This window comes from Perca fluviatilis, chromosome 1 (genome assembly GCF_010015445.1).
Source record: "Perca fluviatilis chromosome 1, GENO_Pfluv_1.0, whole genome shotgun sequence".
Lineage (NCBI taxonomy): Eukaryota > Metazoa > Chordata > Actinopteri > Perciformes > Percidae > Perca > Perca fluviatilis.
In genome coordinates, this window is record NC_053112.1 from 18,674,615 (window position 1) to 18,702,327 (window position 27,713).

General features: G+C 44.3%; 1 protein-coding gene across 5 annotated transcripts; it reads right to left on the minus strand.

The window, feature by feature from the left end:
* Positions 1–793: 793 nt before the first annotated feature.
* LOC120557593 (adhesion G protein-coupled receptor L1-like) lies at positions 794–27,595 on the minus strand. 5 transcript variants are annotated; one of them, XM_039798121.1, is made up of 26 exons: positions 26,681–27,595; positions 18,580–18,699; positions 16,499–16,712; positions 15,900–16,009; positions 15,027–15,041; positions 13,395–13,602; positions 12,169–12,433; positions 11,751–12,090; positions 11,367–11,660; positions 10,015–10,118; positions 9,668–9,853; positions 9,519–9,557; positions 9,212–9,392; positions 9,000–9,122; positions 8,553–8,770; positions 8,264–8,437; positions 7,295–7,507; positions 6,983–7,203; positions 6,748–6,814; positions 6,528–6,616; positions 5,551–5,719; positions 5,298–5,447; positions 5,107–5,203; positions 4,910–5,020; positions 4,115–4,135; positions 794–3,784 (listed from the first exon to the last, which is right to left on the minus strand). In XM_039798121.1, exons 2-26 carry the CDS (start codon positions 18,647–18,649, stop codon positions 1,785–1,787), a joined length of 5,679 nt encoding a protein of 1,892 aa, XP_039654055.1. In that variant the 5' UTR covers positions 18,650–18,699; positions 26,681–27,595; the 3' UTR covers positions 794–1,784. The 5 variants fall into 5 exon arrangements, with proteins under 5 accessions (XP_039654055.1, XP_039654064.1, XP_039654036.1 ...); XM_039798130.1 differs by lacking the exon at positions 15,027–15,041; XM_039798102.1 differs by lacking the exon at positions 15,027–15,041 and having other exon boundaries at positions 4,115–4,138.
* Between the last annotated feature and the right edge of the window lie 118 nt (positions 27,596–27,713).

Consider the following 27,713-nt stretch of genomic DNA (forward strand, 5'->3'; position numbering starts at 1 on the left):
ATTTGAGTTGTTTTTCATATAAAGCTAGTGATTTGTGCAGCTTTTAGTAAACAGCTCAAGAAAGTTAACAGCTTTGGAATTTCACAGCAGTGGAAATTCTACTTTTTCAAGACATCACTTTTGTGATGAACAAACGTAAAGTTCACACATACGCCCAAAAACTTTTTAAGCTTCCAGTTTTACTGCTGTGATTTGCGGCCCACTGAATATGCGCAGTATTATTTTTCCCACTGGTCCCGCCTGCGAGTTCGTGCTCGGCCCACAGACTTTGGTGACGTCACAGGTTTTTTAATCGCTTTTCTTGGCTTGAGGGAAGTTTTTCAAACATAAAAATAAATATTCAGAATAGAAAAACATCTTAATCAACTTGAGGTGTCCTGGCAATTGTTTTACAGATGTCTCTTCTACAATGGTGGCCTATGTGGAAAAATCTTTTTTGGGCTGCACTGAGATTTTTCGTTGCAATACCACGAGTGGCCACTGAAAAGAAATTGGCTGCCAGGCTGAGCGCACTTCCTGAGGGCCTGAGTAGAATGTAGCAGAAAATGGAAGTAGTCAAGTAAAGTACAAGTACTTTACATAGGCCTACTGTACAGTATATGAGTAAATTAACTTAGGTACATTCAACCATTGTCTGTAATATTATTTTCTTATCTATCTAACACAGTCGTTCTCTTCATTATATAGGCCTATATTAACAGTCTCTCCTGACCCTCCTTTTCCACTGTAGAAATCCTCCTTTTTGTGACACCCTCCCTCTCTCTACATCCACACAAAAAGAAAGACAGTAACATTTATTTCACATGTTTACTTGAACTTCAATAGCAATACAAGACAATCAGAACACTTGAGGTCAATATATACAAGGATCTCAGGGGGTTGCAGAAAAGTTCTGAGGTTTCATATGATCTCTGGCTCTGGAGTCAAGAGTTTTGTTGCCATAACAAACTCCATGGCAACAAGTTCCATCACCGACAGTTTGTGGCAGGTGGAGGGAGGGTTCGGGGAGGAGATTTTGGTCTTGATGTGAAATGGGATTGGTCAAGAGTTGAAAATCAGTAGGAAGGGATGTGTGTAAGAGACCCCCCATTTGATATTGATAAAATGCTTCACTGTGGTACATTAATTATACAAGAATGATGTATATACACGCACTCACTCTCTCTCTCTCTCTCTCTCTCTCTCTCTCACACACACACACACACACACACACACACACACACACACATCCTTGCACACATGCATGCTCATCAAGCTACACAGGCACACTCGCTCACGCTAACACACTTTCCTCCTACAGTATGTAGCCTTGTAAAGCCACTATAAAGTCATGCACATGTTCTTTGAAAGGATTTTTTGGCAACACACAAGTGCTTCTTTGACACACTGTTTGCTTGCTACAGGGAAGGGCAACACCCAGCTGACAAACCAATAGAAACTTAGACGATAGGCCAATAAGGATAAAGCACCAATGAGACGGGAAGACACAGTAGGGTTTCAGGAAAGACAGGATAAGGAGAGGAAGTGGAGGAGGAAGAGTAATAAATGGATCACAGTCATAGAAAAGTAACAAAACATGAAAAGGGGGAAGTCTCGTGGTGATCGGGAGATAGAAGCAGGGAGGAGCCATCGCTGTCATCATAATTACCTTCATCATCCATCATCATTATCCTCTTTATCATCATAATCATCATCATTTCCATCAGTTTGATCATTATTATTTGTTATTATCACCATCTTCCTCCTCATCCCTGGTTTCTATGCCCCGATCACCACCGCCCTAGTCACAGGCTCGTCACCCGCTGCATCTGTCCGTCGTCTCCCTCCGAGGCGGGCTCTGCTGTGTACACTGCCTCTCCATTGGATGCCAGCGGCGGCGGCTGGTAGAAGGTCTGCAGGTGATTGGGCCGGGGGCCCAGCGGGGGTCGCCCCAGGCTGTAGGGCAGTTCCAGGGCGGGCCGCTGGGGCTGGCCAGTGGGGCTGACCTCTTCGGGACCTTCAGGGCTGCTGTCGGGATACGAGAGGGTCGGAGGAGAGGAGCGAGTGTAGAAGCGAGGAGGGGAGCTGCTTCGGCTGTACACCTGGGGGGAGTGGCGGGAGTAGAGATTGTTTGGAGGCGAGTTAGTGTCTCGGGGAGCGAAGATATTCGTCGGGGGCGAGCTTCGGGGGAAGATGCTGAGTGGAGGCGAGCGTCGGTCCCCGGGGTAGAGCGGGGAGGGGTTTGAATCTCGGGCGTAGATAGGTGAGGAGTCAGGGTCAAGGTCTAGGTCAGGGGTCAAAGGCAGAGAAAAGCTCTCAGAATCCTCTCGTTCGCCGTGGTACCGGAGAGACCCTCTATCTTTCCCTCTTTTTCTCCCGTCGAGACCGCCATCTTTGCTCTCGAACAGGAAGGATTCCTCCCTGTCTATATCCATCCCTCCTCTCCACACATCCAGCGCTCTATCCTTCTGTTTCTCATGCTCCCGTTCAATCCCTGCTCTCCATCCATCTCTGTCCTTTAAAAACAAGGATTCATCTTTCTCTCTGTCCATCCCGCCTCTCCATCCGTCAATCCCGAAATCTTTCTTCTGAGTTATAAAAGTCTCTTCCTGGTCTGTCTCCCCCCGCCACACCTCCATCCTTCCACCTCTCTTCTCCAGGAGATGAGAGTCCTCCCTCCCTCTCTCCATTCCAGGTCTCCATTCGTCCATCTCTCCGTCTCTCGTCTGAGAGGTAAAAGACTCGTCCCTCCCTCTTTCAGTTCCTCCCCTCCATTCGTCCATCATTTTGTCTCTTTTTAAGAGAAATGTCTCATCCTTCTCTCTGTCCTGGCCGCCTCTCCATGCCTCTACGCCTGCCTCCCTCTGTTTCATAAGCAGCGGCTCTTCCAGAGCCTTGTACAGAGGCTCAGACTCTTGTGGGGGAGGGGGAGGAGGAGGCGGGAGGGGCCTGTCCCGGTAACGCTCCCTGTCTCTCTCCCTGTCTCTCTCCCTATCCCTCTCTCTGTCTCTGTCTGTCATTCCACTCGGCTCCACTGTGCCGCGGTGGCGGGACAGGGTCCCAGGCGTGCGACTGAGGGTGGAGTAGGGCCGTGCTTGAACGTCAGGGGGGCGCGCTTGCTGCCTGTCCTGGAGCCCGCGGCGACTCAGAGTGCCTTGCAACGACCTGTCCCCGTCTTTCAGCAGCTCACGGGACTCAGAGTCTCCAGAAACCCGTGAATGTGACCAGCCATCTTGTAAACGTGGCGTCGTTGCTTGATCTTGTCCACGTGTTGCAGAATGTGTCTCAGCGTCTTGTGTGTGATGCCGCGTATGCGACCAGCCCTCTTGTGCATTGTTGCGTGTGTTTGGCTGCATGGTGGCAGCCCAGCCCTCTTGGGGTGGCTGTGCGTGTCGGGTCAAAGTGGCAGTGTGTGTGAGAGCCGCCCTTTCATGGTGGTGAGGCCTCGCCAGGCTACCGTAGCGCTCAGGAGGAACAGGCATGGCAACTGAGGGCCTCAGATTGCTCTGCACCAGCTCTGAGATGATCATCTTTTCCAGGGCCGCTGCATCAGACAGGTTACGACGCATTCCAGCACCGCTGCCCAGATCTGTGGTCCCGTGGGGAGTGAGGAGGGCTGGGGAGATGTCATCACCTCCTATCCCAACTCCTCCCTCCCGCAGAAGGTCAGTGCTGCCCACCACTCCAGCTCGGGACCCGGGTGTGGTTCCCAGACCGTGCAGGGTGAAGGTGTTGGGGGTGTAGCCTCCATTGAGACACACACTGTCCAACCCGCAGGACTCCTGGCTCTGGGACACACCACCCTCTGTTGGAAGAAACAGGAAGATGAAAATTACCGAACAGGGATATCTTAAAAAGATTTACAATAAAGAGATTTACATGAATGAACGTATACATGAATGAGCAGAGTTTAGGGTTCATGTGCCTACTGAGGGTGTGGCTTTACAGAGAAGATTTCGATATTAACAATATTCTTTGATGAAATGTTCAGTTATGTAGCCACATGGGAGAGATGTACAGTATGTTATGTCTTCATGATCAATGAATAATTACTGTGTGCACAGATATGTCTATGAATTGCACAAGGAAGTGACGCTCAATGATTTGAGTGAGCACAATAAAGGAGAGCTCATACTCTGCTTGTTTCTGAAGGTTCCTACTGGGCCATGTTAAGACAGAGAGACAGAGAGGGAAAGTGTCAAAAAAAACATTTAAAAGACAAACAAAACAGAACACCACACATTTATATAAAACAAAAACATTCCAGCAAAAGTCTTAGGCCATTCAGATAAAGTCAGGCACTAAAACCCAAGCGATAAATCGGTCGCCTGATATTATTGGCTAATATTATTATTTGTCAGTATTATCTTATCACAGATATATTGGTATCGGCATATAAGTTGTATGCTGCCAAGAAATTTGGAAAAGATAATGTAAGTTTGAGCTCATTTAGTACATTGTCACCATCCCAGTTTGTTTATGAGAGAGCACTTACAAGTGAATAATTAATTTAAGTGTCTTATCATGGTCACATATCTTGTATAATGCGAATTAAGGGATTTAAGGGAAAAGTAGTTTATTTATTAATGTTATGTAAAAAAGAAAAAACTGCTGATAAATCATAATAGTTTTTTTTTTTTTTTTATCTCTTCAATATTGATATCTGTATTGCCCTAAAAAATCCATTATAGGTTGGACTCTATTCAACAAAACACCAAAAAGTAGACAAAGAGGAGTTGTGGAAAATTGTCAAAACATATGTCAGAAATTGAACATATTAAACGTCCTTGACACTTGATGCTGTCCACCTTTTACTGCAATTGATAAACTGGAGGGAGTGGGCTTATATAGACATTTTTCAACGTGGCATAAAAGGTTTTGCAAGGTACTGTGAGCTGTGTCAAAATTAGAATGTTGCAATGTAATGTACCTGTGGAGGTGAAGGGTTGGTTGTATCCCTGGGCCAGCATCGTGTCATAAGGAGAGGCTCCAGCATGAGTCTGCAACACTGGATTAGTAAGGAAATGGTTCCCCAAAGCAGCTGAGGAGAGAGGGATAAAAATAAATATAACATTCTTGACCAACATAAGAAGGCAACTCTGACATTTAAAAGAAAAAAATCTTCACCTCTGTTAAGAGTAGGTGTGTTGTTGACGTCTGCAGCGATGAATGACGATTCAGTCTGTCTGCGGACAGTGTCGTTCCACATCCTCCTGATACGACTCTGGAACAGAAGTGTTGCACACCAGGTCAGGCTGACTCGAGCGAGAGAGGAACAAAGAGCTCAAGATATAGAGGCACAGTGTGTTGTAATGTACCTGTCTGTTAGCAGTAGCTCTCCGACTCTGGCTGCTGGTGTAGCGGCTGTTGGACCGCAGGGCAGCACCCTTCACCGAGTCCGGAGAGCTGGAAGAGGAAGTGACGCAGCACTGCGAAAGGCGCAGGCATCGGCCATAGTCCTTCTGACCCTACACGCAATATTGAAACATGTCTGATTAGTTACAAATGATGACGTTACAGAGTCGTGCAGTTAACTAACAAAATAAATAACACATGAACAAATAGACAGACCTTCCTGGCAAGGGTGCAGTGCAGTATGGTGATGAGGAGGCCCTGGGCGGTGTTAAGGGAGGAGAAGAGGTAAGCCAGGAGGAGAGACGGAGCACACAGGAAGATGAGGCCTGAGGACCAGGTGACGCTCTGCAGGAAGAGCAGTGTCAGGGAGCCCACCGCCCACGCCCTGGAAATCACATTTAATTTGTGATGATTTCAACAAGAGTTCACTCACCTGAATCTGTGAAACTGCTCGGTTTTTCAGGTCACCGAGCTACATGGCACAGTGTGCTTCTACTTTACATGGAAGCTCAACCATGAACAAAGAGAGGTTTGGTTTGCGTGTAACTAATATCAATGTAAGAAGAGTTTGCACACATCCACCTTTAGCAGTGTGCCACCATCCTCAAGTGCACATGAGCATAAATTTCAAATGGAAAAACTACAAATAAAAATGCATTCGGACACATTTTTGGTGTACAACCGCTTGTTTTTTGCTCTCTTTTTTTTCTTTTGTTGAGTGCAATTATCCCCCTCTGTTTTTCACTATACAGTGGTTTGTCCTTTACTCTCTATGCAACGAATGCAAAGACCATATAGTTCATGCTGCTGTCAAGACCTTTTTCACTTGAAACTATTAAAAAACAAAATGCTAGCAATTTACCGCTTTACACTACATCTGTTTCATGTGATTTACATTGGCTCCCTGTCTCACCTAGGATGAGTCTTCAATATCTTAATTAACTACAAATCCCATAACAGCCTTTAGCTCAAGAAACATTGAAAACTATGAAAATAATACAGTAAAACAAATAAATATGCAATAGGAAAGCAGGGAAAACATAAGGAAAGTTTGAAATCAACCTGTTTCAGTTTATGAATTCAAACCTTACTATATTTTGAAATTACTGTGTGATTGGAGCCAAAGCTACTAAAACCCATAGAGCTCTAAACATAATCACCCGCAACAGATCCGCATGAGATAATATACTTACCTCAGGTTGTCATGGCGACTGGAGTCTGGCTTCAAAGCAGCAGTGCTGTGCATCTTATGTAAGGTCATCACCAGGACAACCAGGTTCAACTGAGGCCAAAAAGAACATTCCACAAACACTGTTTAGTATGTATTTATTAATAATAACTCAACATGATGTCATTACACACTGATTAATACATGTATATGAAAATGTACTGTAAGAGAGCATTAACTCTCACCGTAACAATGACACCAACAGGTCCAAGGAAACTCCAGATAAAGTAATTGTCTGTTCGCAGCCAGCATCTAACACACACACACACACACCCACACACACACACACACAAAACACAGTAAAATAAGAACTTCCAAAGAAGCAAAGTCAGTCTGGGAGATAACACAAGAATAAACAGATGAAGGGAAGTAACTGTCCCCATTCAAAATGTGCACAGACGCACACATTAGTCAACTTACGCAGTTTTTGAGCCGTAGCCTCTGAAGTCTATGGCTGCGGACACGGCCACCACCAGCCCAGGAATAGAGTAGCCACACAGGTAAAAATACTTCCTCCTGGAGTTACGTCCCTCGAATACCTCCCGCTGCAGCAAGTATAGTTCCACCCCCTCCAGACACAACCAGCAAAACACCGAGAGCAGCGAGAAGTGCAGCAGGCCAGCAAGGATGGAGCACACAACCTGCAAATTTAGATAGCTCGTAAGAATATTTTTAGCAAAATGCTAACTTAAATAAAATGCTACAATACAACAGTAATATCCAAGCACTGACTGTGTATTGCGTCTTGTTGGCACCAACAAGAAAGAGCAGTTCAGTGATCAGCAGGTTGGCCCACAGGTTGCAGTGGATGGTGCTGTGGTCGGTGTGCCAGGGCGCCCCCTGGCAGCACAGGGTGGTGAGGCAGGTGGCCAAACACACAAGGGCTACGGAGATGCCAACCCAGGAAACCACATAGACGAGAAGCTCTTCTACGCCAACCCCAAACTGAAAAAGAGAAGCAGACAGGAAAGAAAGCGCAGAGAGATTATTTATCTGACCATAAGGTGTACATGTATGAATGTCAGAACAAGTGCAGGTGCAGGTGCAGATTTGTAATTGTATATGGATGGGTTTTTTTGTGGTGTGGAGTGCTGGTGTGTTTTTGCCTCTGGTTGTGTGCCCCAGTGTGTTGCATAACATCTGTTCAAATTAATAAAATCACATCCAACAAAGGGAACATCTTGCAGAGAAACACTTAATTCAATTTCATGGCAGGACAAAATAGCCTGCAGCATTTAGCACTCTCTCTCTCTCTTACAGCTACAACCCACAATTATCATCCCCTCTGTGCTTGATTTTGAAAGAACACAGTGGGGTTGAAGTCCAACTGTGCTACAGCAAATGGGTGCATAAAGGTGAAGTCAGAAAGCATTTGTTAGTTGAGGATGGAGCTGGATTTTTAAAGTTAAAGTTTGGCAGCTGGCCGACTAAAAAGAAGCAGTAGTGGCAGTAGTAGTGCTTAATGCATAGAAAAAATACGTGTGCATGGCTGTTTTCAGTTTGGTGTGAATATTGGCTCAATATTGTACAATTAAACATACTGAAGACTCATTGGGGTATCTTGTGAGTGAGATAGCTACATTTTTGCTACATTCAATGTCATTGTCTGTCTGTGCTTTCATGCAGATTCATGCAAATTAAGAAAAAACACACACTGCAGTCTTAAATCTCCTTTCTGTCTGCTGTTTGCGGTGTACTTACCGCAGGTTGCTGATAGGTCATGAGGACGGCATAGCTGGACAGGTGGTTGCAGGCGCAGGTAGTGTGTGTGTTGTTGGTGTGTAACAGGCGGCAGCCCTGTGTAGACCACCTGCCACTCCCAGAAACCCCTGATCCGTTCCAGAAAGAGCAGTTGGGTCCAAAGTGGTTATCCAGCTGTTGAGACAAATGCACACCAAAACACAAATGGTACTTAGTGAACAGGTTCTGCAGAAAAATAATTTGCTCATTATATACATACATTTTGAGGTACACAGATTTCCAAACAGACCTGCAGGTGCCTGAGAGTGAAGATCACTGGCTCAGAGAGGTACACTCTGTTCGATCCTCTGTGCACAGAGGCAGAGATGACATGGGAATTGACCACTAGGCTCCTACGCCTGGCCTCTGATCCCTGACCCAGCCCCAATCCAAGCCGCAAAGTCGAGTTCTGGGTGGTCAGGAAGGAGCCAAGGTTCTTATAGAGAGAGAGGACCAGCTTCACCTGGCCTGCAGAGGAAACAGGGACATAGTGATGACCACTTTCAAAAGGAGATAGTTAGACTTTTATCCTACATTTTACAATGTTTGGATTTTTGATATGTTGGTAAAAACTATTACTTCCGCAGCCCATTACTTGTCCCACCTACTGTATAGTTTACCAACCCAGGCAATACACTTTATAATACTGAGATGTCACTGTGTACAATGTTGATTAGTTTTGGTGTGTGTCACAGACCATTGTTGCTGTACTGCTGCAGAGCCAGTGCTGATATCTGCAAGATGCTGTCGCTGTCATAGGAGTGAGGGAACGTCAGGTCATGTATGTCTGCCTCTGTATTTAACACATACACCTCCAGATCTGTGCACACACAGGAAGAGCTTACACAAACTGGTAATTTCCACAACGTGTAGAGCAAAAGAAAGATTTTAAAACATTAGACCACATACCGACATTTGGTGCCCTGTCACTGAAGCGGCCTTCATAGAGATTGTTAGCCAATAAAAATGCTCCTTTTTCTACTGCGTCTAACAGCAGTGATGCTGAGTGGGACTGGTCAACACTGCTCATATCCGCCCAGGACACCAGAGCCTCAGGACCCAACAGGTTATCAACTGTCTGAACGACCGCCTGAGAGAAAGACACAGTGTTTTATTCTTAGTTCTGAATACCTATCTATCTATCTATCTATCTATCTATCTATCTATCTATCTATCTATCTATCTATCTATCTATCTATCTATCTATCTGTCTCACCTGAACATAAGCTCTGCATGTGCGTTCCCTCTTCTGCAGCTGAAAATAAGAAAAACATATATTGTTAGAGTCATCATCGCTGACATTTCCGCTCTAATTTAAAAGGAAAGGTCAAGTACACTTCTGCACTGACAACAGAAACAATTTACCTTGTTGTAATTGCGTGCTGCTGACTCTTTATTGGCTGGTCTCAAGGCCTGGAGCTGGGAGTCCAGGATATCCAATAGTTGTTCAATTAGCTTGACGGACATGCTGACATCACCGGCGTAGATCCGGCCACGGGTCAGGTTGACCAACTCTCCAGCGATGTTGGCCGCATTCTCCCCGCTCTTGATCTGGAGTGAAGTGGGGGTGGTTGTAATGTCAAATATTTTGACATTTAAGAGAGAAGTGCTTGCTGACTGGCTTTAGGGCATTTGCGCAGCGTGTGTGTGTGTGTATGTGTGTTTGTGTGTGTGAGAGAGAGTGTGCGGGTGTGTGCGGGTGTGTGACTAACCTTCTGTGCAATTTGGCTGACCCAGGGAGAGGTGCAGTTGGAAAGGTCAGGCCCTCTGGAGCTCCAGCCCACAGGAGACTGCATGCACTGATAGGAAGCTATACCTGCAGAGACAGACAGGGTGACACAGACTGTCAGAAAGAGGAAGGACAGCTCATGTTTTTACAGGACAGGAGCTGTTTTTTTTCTCCTTGCCATGCATCTTTTACCCTTACATTTATTTTCATTTCTGTAAATATGCCAGCCGGCTAACATGGGCTCCACTTAAATGTGATTCAGTAATGGATATTAATGGTTTTGTTTTTGATAGAAGTTTAAAGATGCATTACTGTAGATTATTTAATTTGTTTTGGCCACTTGTGTGCAGAAGGACTATCTTTTTATGAAGTTATGGCTAAAGTGTTAGCAATTAGAAAAAACGTTACCAAGTCCTTGCACACCATAAAGTCTTAGTGACCGGCGTGTAGGATAAAAAACTCTTGACTTGGAGAAAAAGCAAATTAAGTAAGTGAAGTGTTAGCAAAAAACTGCCTATTTATACATCCAGCAAGAAGCAGCATTAGCATATATTTGGGGCCGTGTTTGAGGCTATCTCATGAATGTAAGTACAATATTTACTGTTTTTTACAATGTTTACATAATATTCATGAACTCCATGCAAAAACATCTGGGTTGTTGGCTTATCAGCTTTAGCTTGTTTGTTCTTCAACAGCGAGTAAGGTCGCAAACTTTGAACAAGAACCAGCGAATGCACCGTACCAAAAAAGAAGAGCTAAAATAGGCCAAAAAGCTCAGTAATGTAGCCGTTTTTTTATTTTTTTTTAACCTTGTGTAGTCTATATATTTCATGAAAAACTGAAAACATCAGTTCTGAAAATTCATTGTAGCCTATGCCACACTCATGCCACACTCACATTCAGTTATAAACATGATTTGTAATATCAGATAATTCCCCAGTGAATTCATCACCGCTGTGCTAAAACTATGTCCAAATCATTCGACATGATCATGATCAACAAAATGCACCACGGGCTTATCTCCATAATCTGCATAACAGCTTTTGCTCAGAGGGATTGCTGGGCTGAGGAAGACAGCTGCACAGCGAGAGGAAGAGTTGAGGAAACCAAGCTTCTCTTGACACTATAACCCCTTTTCTTTCTCTCTCTCTCTCTCTCTCTCTCTCTCTCTCTCTCTCTCTCTCTCATCTGAGGGCAAGTTCAAAGAGGGGGCATCCGACTAAATTTCAAAGGGAAACAAGATACAGATACACACATGCATTACAACACACACACATGCACACACACACACAAAACGCAACACACAGACTGGCATGCTGACATCTGCACACCTACCCAGTGACCCTTTTGGGCAGGGCCTCTCCACAGTCTCTCCCTTCAGGGTGGGGGGCCACTGCACCCCTCGTGCCACCCGGCCTTCACATCCGCCCACCTGACCGGGGCTCCCGGGAGCCAAGGGGACACGCAGAGGTGGACGTGGGGTCAGAGGGACCATGGCTGTGATCGGCCGCTGGTCAAAGGGTCCTCGGTTGATGACGCCAATAGGGTGAGAGGCCGACGGCCGCACTGGGGTCAAAGCGACAGTGGCTGTGTATGAGCGGACAGTCGTCATCAGAGAGGAGAGGGGACCTAGAGGGACGGAAACACTTTTGATTCTCTAGTTCCATCACATCGTCACACCAGTATGTCCAAATACACAAGTGCACTTGTTCCTCAAACCTTTAGTGGGCGGTGGCGGTGTAAACTGTAGCGGATATCTCAGCACATAGTAGTTATTCCACACATACAGCTGGTTGTCTCGGGGGTTGTAGTCTATGGAGGAGATGTACTGGTAAGGGTTGGGGAATGGTATTTGAACGGGCAGCTCCTGTCCACGGCTGGTGTCGTAGGCATAAACAACCATGTCGCTGCCGACTCGGCCCTCCGCCTGCCCCTCATCATCCTGAAAGACGGAGCGCACGGCGTAGAGCACACCACAGGCCATGAAGGCGTTGCTCGCCCCACGCTTGTCAAAGCTGGTGGCCCACGTACCCTCGAAGCGCAGGGTGTATGGGTTCACCTGCAAAAGAAAGAAGACATAAGCAGATGAGATTTTCTCTACCCAGTCATCGATCTGTTTTCCTTCCTCCTACTGTACCTGGCTGACCACGATGCGTCCATTATTGGCTTCAGTGGAGTAGATCACCCAAAGGCCGTTCTCGTCCACCGCCAGATCAATGTCTGACTTCCCTCCCCAGCGGTAAGGCGAAGTGTCGTGGTAGTTGGCATTGACCACCACTGCCTCGCCACTCTTGATGCGAGTCCGCAGGTCATATTTGACCAGGTTGCGTGTTCGCTCCTTGTTGTAAAACACGGCACCGTCATACACCACAAAGCCTGTACCGTCCACGCGGCTAGGCAACCTAGGACACAGAATGATGAAAAATATGAAGTGCACATGCACATTTTCACTATTTATATTTGGATGTAATTCATATTATTAATTAGGAAAAGAGAGTTAAAGGCACTGGAAACCTTTTGGTTTCAATCAGCTTGATATCATCATACTGGTCCCACACGGACACAGTTTTCCGTAAAGTTTCAACAGTTTTGTACATTTCACATGACATATTTCTGTATTTGTGTCTTTGTCTGTGCTCCTGTCAGTGGTTGGCTGGGCTCAGTTTGAAAAAGATGATGTCACATAATTCTGTGCACCAATCAACAAAATTTAACAACATTTGAATCATAAACCAATGACAGTTCTGTTCCCATTGTGCATGTACACACCGCCACTGACAATGCAAACTATTTTAGAGAGACGTAATAAATTAGTGTTAACACTTTCTATGGCAGGATAACTACCAGCCATCAATAGTATCAAAAATGGGTTTGATATGATTACAATCTTAAGGTTAATAACTTTAACTCTGCTTGTTGCTTAATTTGTAATAATAGACACTTAATGATATACAGATATACGTAACAGTTGAAAAGTTTTCAGGAGCTTTAATCTCTTATATATAAAGTAAATGTTCTATTGGTTACTGTTGGTTATTTTGTATTTTGTATTGTGTATTGTTTGTGTATATTATCATTTTGGGTTTTTTGAGCTTGTTAAGCACTTTTTAAACTATAGAAGCTATAGAAATAAAATTGAACTGAACTTAACTGAAATGTTGCTGTATTCCCATTTTTAATTCATTGAACTGAATGTGAAATTAGCCCCAAACTAACAATTATTTTCATTATGAATTAAACCATTTAGATTGGCTTTGGATTAATTGATTAATCGTTTAATCCATAGATTTTTTAAATGTCAATCATAACTGTCCAGAGCCTAAGGTCACATCTTTAACAATACAGAGAGCACACACTACTCACTTATAGGTGGTGGTGACTCTGTTCTGGCGGTAGTCGTCCCAGGAAGCATACTCATACAACACCTCTGTCCTATATGGCGTCCATGGCATGACGTACAGCCTGTCACCAGCCTGCAGCGGGTCCTTACACCATGCCCCCGACTGATGCTCTGCCTCCAGGAGAGAGGAAGCTGGCTGGATGCTGAGCAGTGAGCCGGGACACACGAAAACTGGAAGCCGGGAGTTAGGAGGGGAAGAAAGCAGGATGTGAGAAAGAAGTGGAAGAGGGAGGGAGAAAAAGAGTGAGGAGGGAAATTGAGGGAGAGAAAAGAGTGGAAAGGTGCAGGGAGAAAATGGATGGATGCATGAAAAAAGAATTGAAACGGATGCAGTTGATGCAGCAAGAAGAAAAAAGAATGAGAAAAAGAGAGAGGGATTTAAAACACTTGTGCTGATCTCGAGAGGCAAGCAACAGAGACGTAAAAGTGTTGAAAATCACACACTGTTAGCGTGTGTGTGTGTGTGTGTGGTGAGTAATACAACAGGAACACTGCAATGAAAATGTGCGAGTGTCTTTATAAACGTGTGTGTGTGTGTGTGTGTGCGTGTGTGCGTGCCTGCATGCTTTTGTTTGTTGTGTGTGTGTGTATGTGTGTGTGTGTGTGTGTGTGTGTGTGTGTGTGTGTGTGTGTGTGTGGTGTGTGTGCGTGTGTGTTTGTGTGGGTTAGTGCAAAAAGAGTGAAAAAGAGTGTGAGGTAGAATCAGGGACGCAGAAGGCGGGGCTGAATTTTGCCTTAAAGTGAATGAGAGGGCAGGTTAGTTTACGCCGAGCACAACGATTGGTCCACCCACATGTCAATAACTGAATGGACACATATGTTTACTGTACAGTCTCACACTGGCATGCAAATAGGCATGCATGCACACACACACACACACACACACACACACACACACACACAGAAGCAGTGCTTGGTAAGCACACATCCAGAAGGATATACAATCACACACATTTGGTCTTATTTTTCCTATGAAGATAAATAAGGGGCTCTTCCTATAAGGGAAGAAAAGGGAAAATAAGCTGCATGAAGAGGATGATCAGACATGTAGGAAGGAATGATTCAGAAGAAAGGAAGGAAAGAAGGAAGGAAGAAAGGAGGAAGAAAGAAAGAAAGAAAGAAAGAAAGAAAGAAAGAAAGAAAGAAAGAAAGAAAGAAAGAAAGAAAGAAAGAAAGAAAGGTGTTTGTGTGTGAAAAGAAAATAGAGTGAAATAGCGAAAAGGTAAGAAGAAGATTATGTTTATGTTGGTGTGAGCAGTTGTGTTCATGTTTGTGTGTGTACAGAGAGACCGAGGGAGAGAAATAAGAGACAGAGAGATCGACCAGGAGCAAGAGAGATGAAGAGAGACTAGGTGCAGAACCTGGATAAAATTGGATAAAAGGACAGGTTTCAACAACGAGAGATGGATAAAATGGGGGTTGAAAAAATAACCGAGTAGGAAATGAAAAAAGGGGGGCAACATCCAGCATGACTACGAAACAACGTCCTAGGGTAGGAGGAAAAGAGAGAGATGGTAGGAGAGAGAAAGAGAAGGAGAGAAAAGAGGGGGTCGGGGGTAAGGAGAGATCAAGATGCTACAATGTTTTGTCTTTACCTTTTTGGTCCACTTCTACTCAAGCATAGGAAAAAAGAGGGAGAGAAAGAAAGAGAAGTCAGAGGGTGAAAGAAGGGAAGTAAAGAAAAGCAAGAAAGCAAGCAAGAGAGAAAGAAAAAATAAAGAAAGAAAGAATGAAAGAAAGAAAGAAAGAAAGAAAGAAAGAAAGAAAGAAAGAAAGAAAGAAAGAAAGAAAGAAAGAAAGAAAGAAAGAAAGAGAAAGAACGAATTGCACAGATAAAGACTTTGGAACTCATTCTCACCACAAACTTTATAGTTCACATAAAAGAAAAAGAAGCACAAAAGAGACCCAGCATACTCCCCTCCTCTATTCTCCTCTCCTCTCCTCTCCTCTCCCATCCCTTCCCTTCCCCTTCCCTTCCCTTCCCTCCCCTTCCTCCCCCTTTTCCCTCCCTCCACCTCCCTCAATCTCTCCTTCCCTCAATCAGGCTCCTGTGGAGAAAAGAGAGCAACTTCCATGGCGTGAATCTGAAAAAGAAAACACACACACGCATGCATGCGCAAGTGCACACTTGCATATACACACACACACATACACACACACATACAGAAGAAATACAGTATGCAAATGTCCTACAGTTTCCCTCTCTCTACTTTCTCCATACAACTTTCTTTTTGTATTTTACACACAAACACACACACACACTCCCTGAGAAAAAAATATTTTCTATCTATCAATCTATCAGGGATACAGCTGACATCAGTGGTTATAAGAACAAATAAAAAGCACTATAATATAGCTAGACAGTAATAGTTTAAATCTCTGTGTTTTGCGTGCACATGCACATATTTGCATGTTTGTGTATGTATGTGTGTTTATGTGTGTGTTTATTTAAATATATGCATACTCACTGTAAGGGACACACTCATACTGGATCTCCAGGTACTTGTATGTTCCAGGACAGGGGTCTGGGAAGACGTCGACCCCTGCGACTACCACACACTGAGTCCTGTTGTTACATCTGGAGGACAGCAGATGGATGGATGGATGGATGGATGGATGGATGGATGGATGGATGGATGGATGGATGGATGGATAGATGGATGGATGGATGTGTGAAAGGGAGGATAGAAAGAGAAAACAAAGAAGGGATGGAGAGTGATTAAACAGACAGAAAAGGGGAAGCAAAAGACACTCCATTTGTCTACTGTCCCTCTCCCTCTCGCTGAATATTGATCAGTGCTTCTAGGAAAACAGTGCTGAGTACACAGCTAATGGTGCAGCCAAGCACTCAGACTCAGCTGGAGAGATTACTGCACTTGCACCTACACATGACTCACAACACAAGTATTGGCTTTGTCTAACGTTTCCTCTGACATGAATCCACACGTATATTGTACAGCAGTGCACACATACCGTTTGTCAGAAACAGTAGACGGTCCCATTGATTGGTTTAGCTGCTTCCAAAATGTTTGCACATACTCAAATCAGTAAGACAGCACATACACACCTCTGGGCCATAATCTTGAGTGCATCTGGGAGGTAACACTGTGTGTTCTCCATCTGGAAGGGGTCTGCGTCACAGATCTTGTCATCAGTGCGTCCATAGTTGGCCGTCTCCACCATAACCACGTCACTTCCTGGGCAGCGCAGCTCTATGGGGTAACCCTCGCACGCCAGTTCCCTGCGGAGCAGCCCAAATGGCATGGCGGCCCGGGACATAGCTGCTCATGGAGGGTGGAGGTTTGTTAAGATGAGTGTTAAGGTGTGAAGGTAGGGAGAAAAGAAGAAAGCAAAATTATAATTGAATGTCTTCAGACTGCAATTACCTTGAGAATCCACAAAAATCATCGCTTTTGTAAACTTAGACAGCAAATTAATCTGGTTGTCTCTTCGTAGGAACTCGGGAATAATGTGATTTGTAGCAGCCTGTATGAAGAGCTAAATAGCAATTTAGTATTGTACTTCCGTAAGTTAGAAGACTTACAAGGGAAAGATTTTAAAGAGTCAGCTATGTCAGTACGTAGGCAATGTCGGTACTTTGAGCTAAATGCTCAGCATGCTAATAAGCTCACACTGACACTGCCGACATGCCGATGCGAAATTTCATAGCAATACATCCAGTAGTTGTTGAGACATTTCACTGAAAACCACAAATGTGAACTTCATTTTAACACTTGAGTCAGGGGATCACCAAAGTCAGCAGGATTCATCCTCTGGGGATCATGGAGGTCTACACAAAATTCAATGGCAATCCATCTAAAAGTTGTTGAGTTATTTCACTCTGGACCAAAGTTGTGGACCAGCATTGCCATCCACAGAGGCACGCCACTATCATGGCTTAAACAAATGGTCAAATTTGAAGCAGCAGAGACTGAGATATCCAGACGTTTAGTCCCTTGTCTGGGTCTGTTATGGATTTGTAGGCTAAAAGCCTGAGTTGAGATAACCCTGATGACATCATCTGGATATTTTTTTCAGACTTTGGAAAGATCTCTCCAGAGCCAGAGAAAACAACTTATTTTTTTTTATTTATTTTTTTTACAGTCCGAGTAGTACTCCCAATGGAAATTATACAGACCTGTATGAATAAATACTGTTACAGGGATTTAATCAGCCATGACCAGGTATGTTGATACACACTAATTTCCTAATTACAACAAATGTCATTTAAACACCATACTCTGATTACCTCAATCAAAATATGCTGATATCTGTACTTGATGTAATCAAAACATAGTGAACACACATTTCTACACTGTTAACACCTTGGGTGTGATTTAATTTATTCTTTAAAATGCATGTGTGAATGTTTACACTGGAAGGATTCCCAAATGCAAACAGAGTGTGATTGCTGACATACATCACACTGCACGTCCACTGTGACACCTGCCATGTGATGCGTGGGTACATCACCATATATTGTGTTTTAAGTCAGTGGGGAGGATAAAGCTTATACTGGCTGTCAGATGCTTGGTAAACACAAATTGACAATAATACGATTTTATTATTTTCTTTTCATTCCTTTGAAGGCTGGATCTCACTTTGTCACATCTCTCTGTGTGTAAACACACCTGACTGCCATAGTAATCTATGTAAACCAGAAAATCACATTACCGTTACATTAATCCAGTTGTCCACATCATCTTGAGTGTCATTTACACATGAAAAGGTGTTTGCTGCATCAGGCATAAACCCATATTTATTTAAAGCGAACACGTCGGTGTGATCAGTATACTTGCGTACTGTAACTGTCCGTGGTGCTGAATGAATGAATGAATGATTGTTTATTACAGTAAGTAGGAGCTACAGTCGGTTTCTGAAGTAACTCCCTTTGGCAAGCTGTACACTTCAAATGTTTTAGTAAGCTTTTGTTTATGTAAGTTACGAGATGACTTTGCCTTTCTTTAAAGCAACTTTTCAGACTTTGCTCACTTTGCAAAACCATGACTTATATTTGAGTCACACAAATCTACGTACCACTGGCATCATCCTTTGCTTCCTTTTGAATTTTTTTGCGATTCATTCTGCTGATTGCTGTGTCAGTATTAACACATCGACATGATACTACCTCAGCACCGTGACGCTTACCTTGGCCGGAAGGGGCGACGTGAGCCAGAGTGAGCACACACACTCCCAGGAACCACAGTGACACAGCCATGCTGGGCAGGAAGAGTTAGGAAGTCACACCACCAGCTGCGTAAGGAGAGCCTGGGGAGGAAGCAGTGGAAAGGTGAGATTGAGAGAGTGTGTGTGTGTGTGTGTGTGTGTGTGTGTGTGTGTGTGTGTGTGTGTGTGTGTGTGTGTGTGTGTGTGTGTGTGTGTGTGTGTGTGTGTGTGTGTGTGTGTGTGTGTTGTATGGTCTATAACACAGTGACAGTGAAATAATGCACCTTATAAAACACAACAGGGTGGGAGGGGGACAGAAAAATAGAGCAGACAGACAGAGATAAATAGAAAACTGAAATTGAGCATTCGGTGCAGCGAAAAGTCCCTCAATCTGCTGTTACCATGGTGATAGCACAGTGCAGTCTGAGGGAGGGAGAGAGAGAGAGAGAGAGAGATGGTGTGTGTGTGTGTGTGTGTGTGTGTGTGTGTGTGTGTGTGTGTGTGTGTGTGTGTGTGTGTGTGTGTGTGTGTGTGTGTGTGTGTGTGTGTGTGTGTGTGTCTGTGCGTATTTGTGAGTGAAAGACAGTACGTGTTTTAAGTCCGTAATTAGCTAGGAGCAACAGTGGCCACTGACCCATAAAATAATCTTTCTATCCACACAACACACACACACACACACACACACACACACACACACACACACACACAGGCAGAGGGCTGGGCTCAGTTTAGGCCACTTTTCAGAAATTCTAAATAAATGATGTGGAGAAGATCTCTCCCCGAGCAGGGGTAACGAGGTAAACAGCTGACTGAGGGCGCAGGTGATCAGAGGGCAATGCTGCGCACTGAAGTTTTAAAAGGGAGCATACGGAACACAGGCGGACGAGATAAAAGAGAGCAACAGTAATATGACTCCTTAATATAGACTAAACTCTTGGCCCTGGACAGAAGGGAGGATGGAGGCTGACATTTATTTATTTTTGCTGCTTAGCATTCCAATCTGCTGCTGCCGGGTGTACACAGTTGTGTGTGTGTGTGTGTGTGTGTGTGTGTGTGTGTGTGTGTGTGTGTGTGTGTGTGTGTGTGTGTGTGTGTGTGTGTGTGCGTGTGTGTGTGTGTGTGTGTGTGCGCGCGTGTGCGTGCGTGTGTGCGTGCGTGTGTGTGGGTGTGTACAGATACATATGTGTGCTTGTGCTTGTTTGTTTGTGACTTGCTTTACTCTCCATCTTCTTGTTAGGTAATGATGGCAGACAGATTTAGGTCACTCATCAACAAATGTCCAACATGCATTCAAAGGCTTGTGCTTGAACAGGCCACACGTGAACACACACACACACACATACACGTACACACACACACACACACACAACATACACGTACACACACACACGCACACACACACACACACATCTACACACACACACATACACAAACACACACATAAGAAAGAGAAAAGAGACCTCTGCCTTCTTTAAGTCCACTGAACCAACAAGACTGTAATAAAGGCCTCAGGACCACTGTGATACACACATCCACGCACACACACTAAACATAGTACATAAAAGATACACCAGAGAGAGAACCTTTCCGTTTTTCATCATATTCACACACTCTCACACACTCTCTCTCACACACACACACACACACACACACACACACACACACACACACACACACACACACACACACACACACACACACACACAATATGTCTCATCTCATCCAAAACCCTTATGGCAGCATGTTCTTTTGCTTGCAACCCCCATTTTTTTTTATCTCTCTCTCTCTCTCTCTCTCTCTCTCTCTCTTTCACACACACACACACACACACACACACACACACACACACACACACACACACACCCTTAAGTGTTGATGCAGAGTAAGTAGAGCAAGGACACTGATGGGCCTTGACAAAGCCACACACACACAGTCCCCCTGTTCGCAGCACCATGCTCCCTGCCTGCAACCAAAATCCAGCCCCGGGCCACCGGCCGGCCTACTTGGAGGAGAGCAGTCTCTAAGTGAGAGTGTGTAAGTAGTACATACATGCACACAGCCATGCACACTTACAATAAACACGAAAAACTGCATGTATCTGCATTTATCTAACAGTGTTAATAGTGACTTAATAGCAACAGAACATCTATTCAGCAACTATTATGAACATCAAATGAACCCCTTTACATTTTTCACATTCAACATTGTTCACTTTTTAAGTCCCGTTAAGTAGCTTTAAGGTTGTTAAAATCACCTTATTCCCATCTATCTGTAATAGCTTGTTCCAACTCTCCATAGTGAAATATTCAAGACTCCATCATTTTATGGCTGCACCATTCAATCAAATGTCTTGTGCATAATTTCAGACAAATTTACCCAAAGTTTAGCTCAACATATTTGGTATCTTTCGGAACTTTAAGATGTCTGCTAGAATTTAAAATGTGGGTTAGAACAGTGTTTGGCTTTAGGGGGTTAAGTAAGTTCTTAAATGTGAGAATTTTCAGCTTTTTCTGTTTTACAAATACAAATTCAATATCTTTGGGTTTTGGACAGACAAAACAAGCAATTTCACTTTAGGGGAATTGTAGAAGACGTTTTCATATTTTTTTTTGACCTTTTTAGAATTAATTGAACTTTAATCAGTTAATCAAAAAGATAATCTACAGACAATTTATAATGAAAATAATCTTTAATGCTGCCCTAAATGGCAGAGAAGTCAAACAGGAGTCTGTCAAACGAATCCTGCGTGGTTTCGCTGCTCCAAAAATGAAGCAATAAATAAAAAAGAAAACTGACTGACTCACTGCTGTGGGAAGCAAATGATACCTGAAAGCCATTAAAGTCAGTCTGTTGGAAATCATTCAAACTGATGTGAAATCATGCCAGGTACAAAGATTCACACTTTTGGAGGTGAAGGCCATACAATCAACGGAGAGAAAGAGAGAGTAACCTCCCCCTGCTTTGGTCAGAGAGCTATCAGTGCCTGAGGGCAGATCGCTATGAAGCACAAAGTGACAAAACAGCCTTGTAGTGTTATGTTCCTAATGGAGGAATGAATGCGTGTGAGTGATGGAGAGAGAGAGAGAGAACAATCAAGAGATGAGGTAGAGACAGAGAGATTAGACTTCTGACAGCACAGCCAAAAGCAAAAGCTTTATTGGCTGAAATACTTTTTTCATAACAACAATGTTGAGAATGTTCTCGTCGCTAATAATCATGTTTAAAGTGCTCATATTATGATTTTTGGCTTTTTCCCCCCTTCCTTTATTGTGTTATACATTTATTGCAATAGATTCTCACTCCCATCTTGTAAAATACAGACGCTTGGTCAGGTGCCTTTGTCGTTGTTATTGACGCTAAAAGCCTCCTTTAGCGTTCCTTTTGACGCAGTTATGTTACGGGAAAGGTCGTGGGTGGGCTTACGTTTCCGTGACATGCGGGAATAACGGGACGGTTGTGTTTAGGAAAAGAAGAAAGCGACTTTATGAAATGTGACACGGGAGACACGAACCCCGGTCTCCTGGGTAAAAGTCCTGTTGTTTGACATATCCACCACCCTGAACCAAACTCCATAAGTGGAATTTCGGCCTTACATACTACTCGCTACCGTAATCACTCTTAGGGCCCTATTTTAACGATCTGAAACGCAAGTATGAAACGCAAAACGCAAGTAGCTTTGTGGGCGGATCTCGGCCGCTGTTGCTATTATACCGGCGGGATAATGACTCTTGCGCCCGATGCAAATCTAAAATGGGTTGGTCTGAAGTAGCTAGGTGTGGTTTGGGCGTAACGTGCAATAAACCAATCAGAGCGTCATCTCACATTCCCTTTAAGAGCAGGGCGCTTGTTCCGTGGCGGATTGCTATTATGACGGCGGATTGCCTGGCGCACGCCAGCGGGAGCTGCCAATGCGAGATGCGGCAAAGTAATAAATGCCCGTCTTGGCCGGGTGGCGATGTTGCTGCGGCCTCTCGGGCGCATCTCCTCAAGTCTGGAGAGGATTGCTGCAGCCATTGAGCATACCTCCAAACGCACCACCTGCACCTGTTGTGCCCCTTCCTCTTCCCCCCACTCCATCTCCGTCCACCCGCTCCATCAGGAGCGCATCGCGCATTACTCCCGGACCAGATCCCGCCGTAGTTCAACATCACGTCTCCTTAAGTCCTCTAATTCCTCATTTATGTCATCAACACATCCATGATTCATGGAAATGTTGTGTAAATCATAACAAGCCACAACGAATGCTGCGACTTTTTGAGGATTGTACTGTAAAGTGCCTCCTGACCTATCCAAACACCTGAAGTGCATTTTCAGTAATATTTTCCTTTGTAATTATGTATGGTTTGCAAAAATGGGAACTGCTGCATCCATTTAGATGAGAGAAGTATATGCTCGTTGTGCACACGCTACATTATGGCCAAGCATGCGCCCCTAAAATAGCATCTGAATAAGGCGCTACTGACTTTAGACTAGCGCCACTGACTTTAGACCAGGTTTTTCCTGGTCAGTGGCGGAATTGTTTTCTGAAACTGCAGAATAGCACCAAGTAACGTTTGCGCCGGAACACGCCTCCTCTTTTCGCTGAACCGCCCCCGGGAGCGCAAATACATTCCCTAATTTACCGACGTGCGTCTGTGGAGGGAAAAGTCCGCTGTGCGTCGGGTGCAAAATAGGAATGATACATGCGTCGGTGTACAAAGGCAATTGCGCTGAGTGCAAGATAGGGCCCTTAGTGTTACGTCATCTTCAAATCCCGCGCACTTGCTGCTCTCCCCGGTACGTTATACAAACACGCTGAAGGGCGCTTTTTTCGTCGCTTCAGACGCTGACAGCCACTGTCCAAACGTCCGTATATTACGAGTTTGGAGTGAGAACGGGTTGATTTTTTGTGCACGTTATAGGTTTACAAAGTGAAAAAGCCCAAAGTCCACCCCAAAGGGACTTACCATTTCCAACAGAAAACACTGTTCACAAACTGCTCCTAACAGTTCTGTTGTAGTCCAGCCTTTACTTCCGTGACGAACGTGGGTCACACATGTTATAATGCTCGCCTAGCTGCTAGCGTGGCACTCCCTCATGCTCTGCTTCTAACTGGCTAGTAGTCCTTACCTAGCTACTGCACATGTGCAACAACAAAGATGGAATAGAAGTGAGCAGAGCTATGTCTTTCTCTATCACTCTGGAAGTGAGATGCCTCACTCTGTAGCTAAAACAGAGAGCTACAGGGGCCTTGGTGACTACAAGCCTGTTTCAGACCATTGACCTCTACAGCCCCCAGAGGGCTGAGGCCTACTCACTGCAGTCAAAGCCACTTACAGGGTTTTAGAGCCTGTATGTTTGTCTGGTCGATGAGTGACTCTGGGGAACGGAGGTGTCGCCCTCTGTCAATCATTTGCTTGTTGCAGGCAGGAAACATAGGCAACGCTCAGAGCCAAGTTCAGTGCATTACGACCCGCACTGCATGTTGGACACTGCTGAGAGCGTTAGGGTTTATACGTTTTTATGGAAATGAGAGTAAATTGGTTGCAGATAGATCATGATCATGTTTTAAAAGTAATTTTCAAAGTCATCCACTGTTTTTATGAACTGAACTGAACAGTAATGAAAACACAACTATATGCCTTACAGCAGAATTATAGAAATTAGACAGAAGAGAGTGTGTTTTGCACACTGATTGCTTGGTTATTTTATCAAAACAGTTTCTCAAATGAGTTTTCAGAAATATATATACTATACCTCAATATGTATCATCAAGTAATAAAATAAAATAATAATAAAAAAATAATTTTAACTGTGATAGAAAATTACTGTATCAGAATCAGAAAGGGTTTTATTGCCAAGTACCAAATCTACTGGACAATATATGTGAACACATAATTATCTACATTTAGTAATATCTTTGTTTGTTTTTTAAATACAGTATGATTCGATGCATGCTTTTAAAGACATTTACACACAATGTTCTGAGAAAGAAAAACAATATGAATATGATGGTCATCACTGTTAATTTTCCTCTGCTATAACATGTTGATAAGCTCAGATAATTGTATCACTGAACGGTAATGCTGCCATCACTCCCAGGAAAACATAACTATAAGCCTCTCTGCAGAATTACAGCAATTAGTCGATTGACGGAAAATCAATTTGCAGCTATTTTGATGAGTGATTACTCGTTTTTAAGAATCTTAGCAGGCTGGCTGCTTCGCCCTAAATTTGAGAATTTGCTGCTTTTCTTTCTCATTTGATTTGTCCCATTTGATGTAATTTTTTATTTTGCCAAAACAAGCAACTTGATGTCACCTTGAGCTCTGGGGGGAAAAAATTCAGTATATATATATATATATTTTTTTTTTTTTTTTTTTTCATTTCATAGACACAAAAAACATTCATTGTCAGTTAATTTAGACAATTACATTTTTTGGATTAACCAATAATGAAAATAATCAATCAACAATATTGTAATAAGCCTAAGTGAAATCCCAGTTGATGTCTAATCTCATATCAGGATATTAATATTACACTCCACCTTCCAGCTCTGAACAGGCCTGCATACACGCACACAGCAGAGGCAGGGAGACTGACTCAGTGTGTCTGACGGATACAAAGAGACATAATAGGAACCTGAGTTGGTCCGAACAGAAAAGAGACAAATATGGCGCGTTTTACAAGTCAAATCCATCCAAATTAAGTGTATATGCATGCATATCTGAGTGGTTTAAGCAAATTAATTAGCGTTTTTTCTCCTTAGAGACAACACACACATAGCAGGCCAAACCTGCTCAGGATAGTCTGAGAGCCGCTTTTTTGTTTCCCTCTCCTCTCCTCATGTCATGCTGTATCTGTTGCGAGAGTTAGCAGAGAGTTGAGATGGCGCCGCATATGGCGACTCGGTGTGTTTGTGCATGTTGCTTTAATGCTTTAATGTGACTTGCACCTACGATACCACGACACATCCCTTGTGTGTGTAAACATACTTGGCAATAAAGCTTTTCTGATTCTGATTCTGATTCTGATACACACACACACACACACACACACACACACACACACACACACACAGCTAGGTAATACACCTTATTAAAATGTCTGTTCCCTAACATTTCTAAATATAAATCAGTTCATTTCTATCATCTTTTTCACAATACACGAATGATACCTTGGCGCACACTCAAGGTTACAAATGTATCAGAAATTCAGCCTCACAGAAGAGTCCTGTCAGCCCACTGAGCCATTTCTTTCTCTTCTTGTTCCTCTGTTCCTCCATCATTTCCTCAGCCTTTCTTCTCTTTTATTTGTCTCCTTTTCTCATCTCTCTCTGTTTTGTCTTCCTCTCAGTCGCTCCTGCACTCCCTGCTGCCTGCCTGCCTGCCTGACTGCCTGCCTTCCTGGCCTCCTCCACTGACCCAGTCCACTCACCCTCTCTCTGAAATATTGATAATGGACTCTCTCTCGGTCTGCGCTCTCTTCCTCTCCGTCTCTTTTCTCCTCGTGTTCCCATCTGTGGTGAATCAGCAAACTAAACCAGCAAACATTCAAACCAAACCTCGCATTTACACCCCTTTCGTGTGTGTGCATGTTTACGCTACCTTTCACTGCAGCACACCAGACACTGCAATCAAGGAGTGTGATGCGTGTGAGTGTAATGAACATAATTCAGCCCACTCATCACAGACCCCTCTGGTGGGCCAGCGTGGGACACCCTGAGTCATTATGCCACTTTCTCCCTGCACTCCTCTGAGGAACAGAGTAGGGTAATCACCCATGAATATTTCACAGCACCCATGCCTCACACTGCCATACTACTGACCCAGCTTTAATGGCAGCCAGCAGTATGAGGCCCTGCACAGCAGCACATCAGATCCCTGTCCCTCAGTGATCAAATGGCCCCTGACAGCAGCAGCAGCAGCAAAGGAGCAGGGCCCCTCTGTTGTCTTCTCAGGCATTGATCATCGTGTGCGTGTAAAAAAAAAAAAAAAAAAAAAAAAAAAAAAAAAAAAAAAAAAAAAAAAAAAAAAAAAAAAAAAAAAAAAAAAAAAAAAAGAGGGGGCGGGGTGCATCCTCATAGCCTATATCCATATCTTACCGTCAATCCTCCGGTTTCCCTCCTCTTCTTCCTCCTCCTCCTCCTCCTCCTCCTCCTCGCTCACTGCGTCTCCCGCATCCCGTCTCTCCGCGCCCTCGCGCACCCACTGTACTCTCCTCCCTTTCTCCCGCTCAGCTCTGCCCAATGCATGAAACAAATAAAATATACAATGGGGAAATGGTGGTGGGCGATACCTATACGGCAGTCATTTGCGCGATGTGTCCAACAACAACTGGGCGTCCTCCTCCTGTGATCAGTGTACTGTGTAGAGCTCTGCTCTGCTGGACCTCACACCCTCCCTCCGTCCTGTCGAGGCTCGATGTCTACCCCGCTGGGCTGTGTGACTGTGCGTCACGTTGGTATCATAATTCCCACGGGTTTCATGCCCAGAGACGGTGCGGGATATAGGCCTTATATCTCCGATTGGATGAGTGGAAGAAAATACACGATCACACGCACACACACACAAAAAAATACAATAATTAGGCGCAAACTAACGCACAGACCCGAGCTGCCCTGTCTCCCTCCGTCGATTTCTAGAGCTCATCAAGCCCAGTCGTCGTTTGTCATTGTTGATCATATGCTTCCGATATTACATCCTTGCATTTAATGGAAAATAACGTCGACGTGATGACAGCCGCTTTGCATATCCTTGAAGAATCGTGATGAGGCGCAGCAGCACATCAGGACGGATACGGGAGATATCAGACTTTTACAAAAAAGAGGCAAGGGGTCGTGTTCTAAAATGACGCGGTGATAAGAAAACAAAAAGACAACAGCTGGAAAACCAGCAAATATCAGGTTTTCAGCTCCTGGCCTCGCCTTGCATCCGTCCTCTCTTCTTCTTCTTCTGGCGCTCTCTCTCTCTCTCTCTCTCTCTCCATCCGCTGGTCCGCTTGTTGCGCGTTCTGCACTCGAGAGCGCGCAACGCGCGCGCGCGTGTGTGTGTGTCTGTGTGTGTGTGTGTGTGTGTGTGTGTGTGTGTGTGTGTGTGTGTGTGTGTGTGTGTGTGTGTTTATGTGTGCGCGTGTGT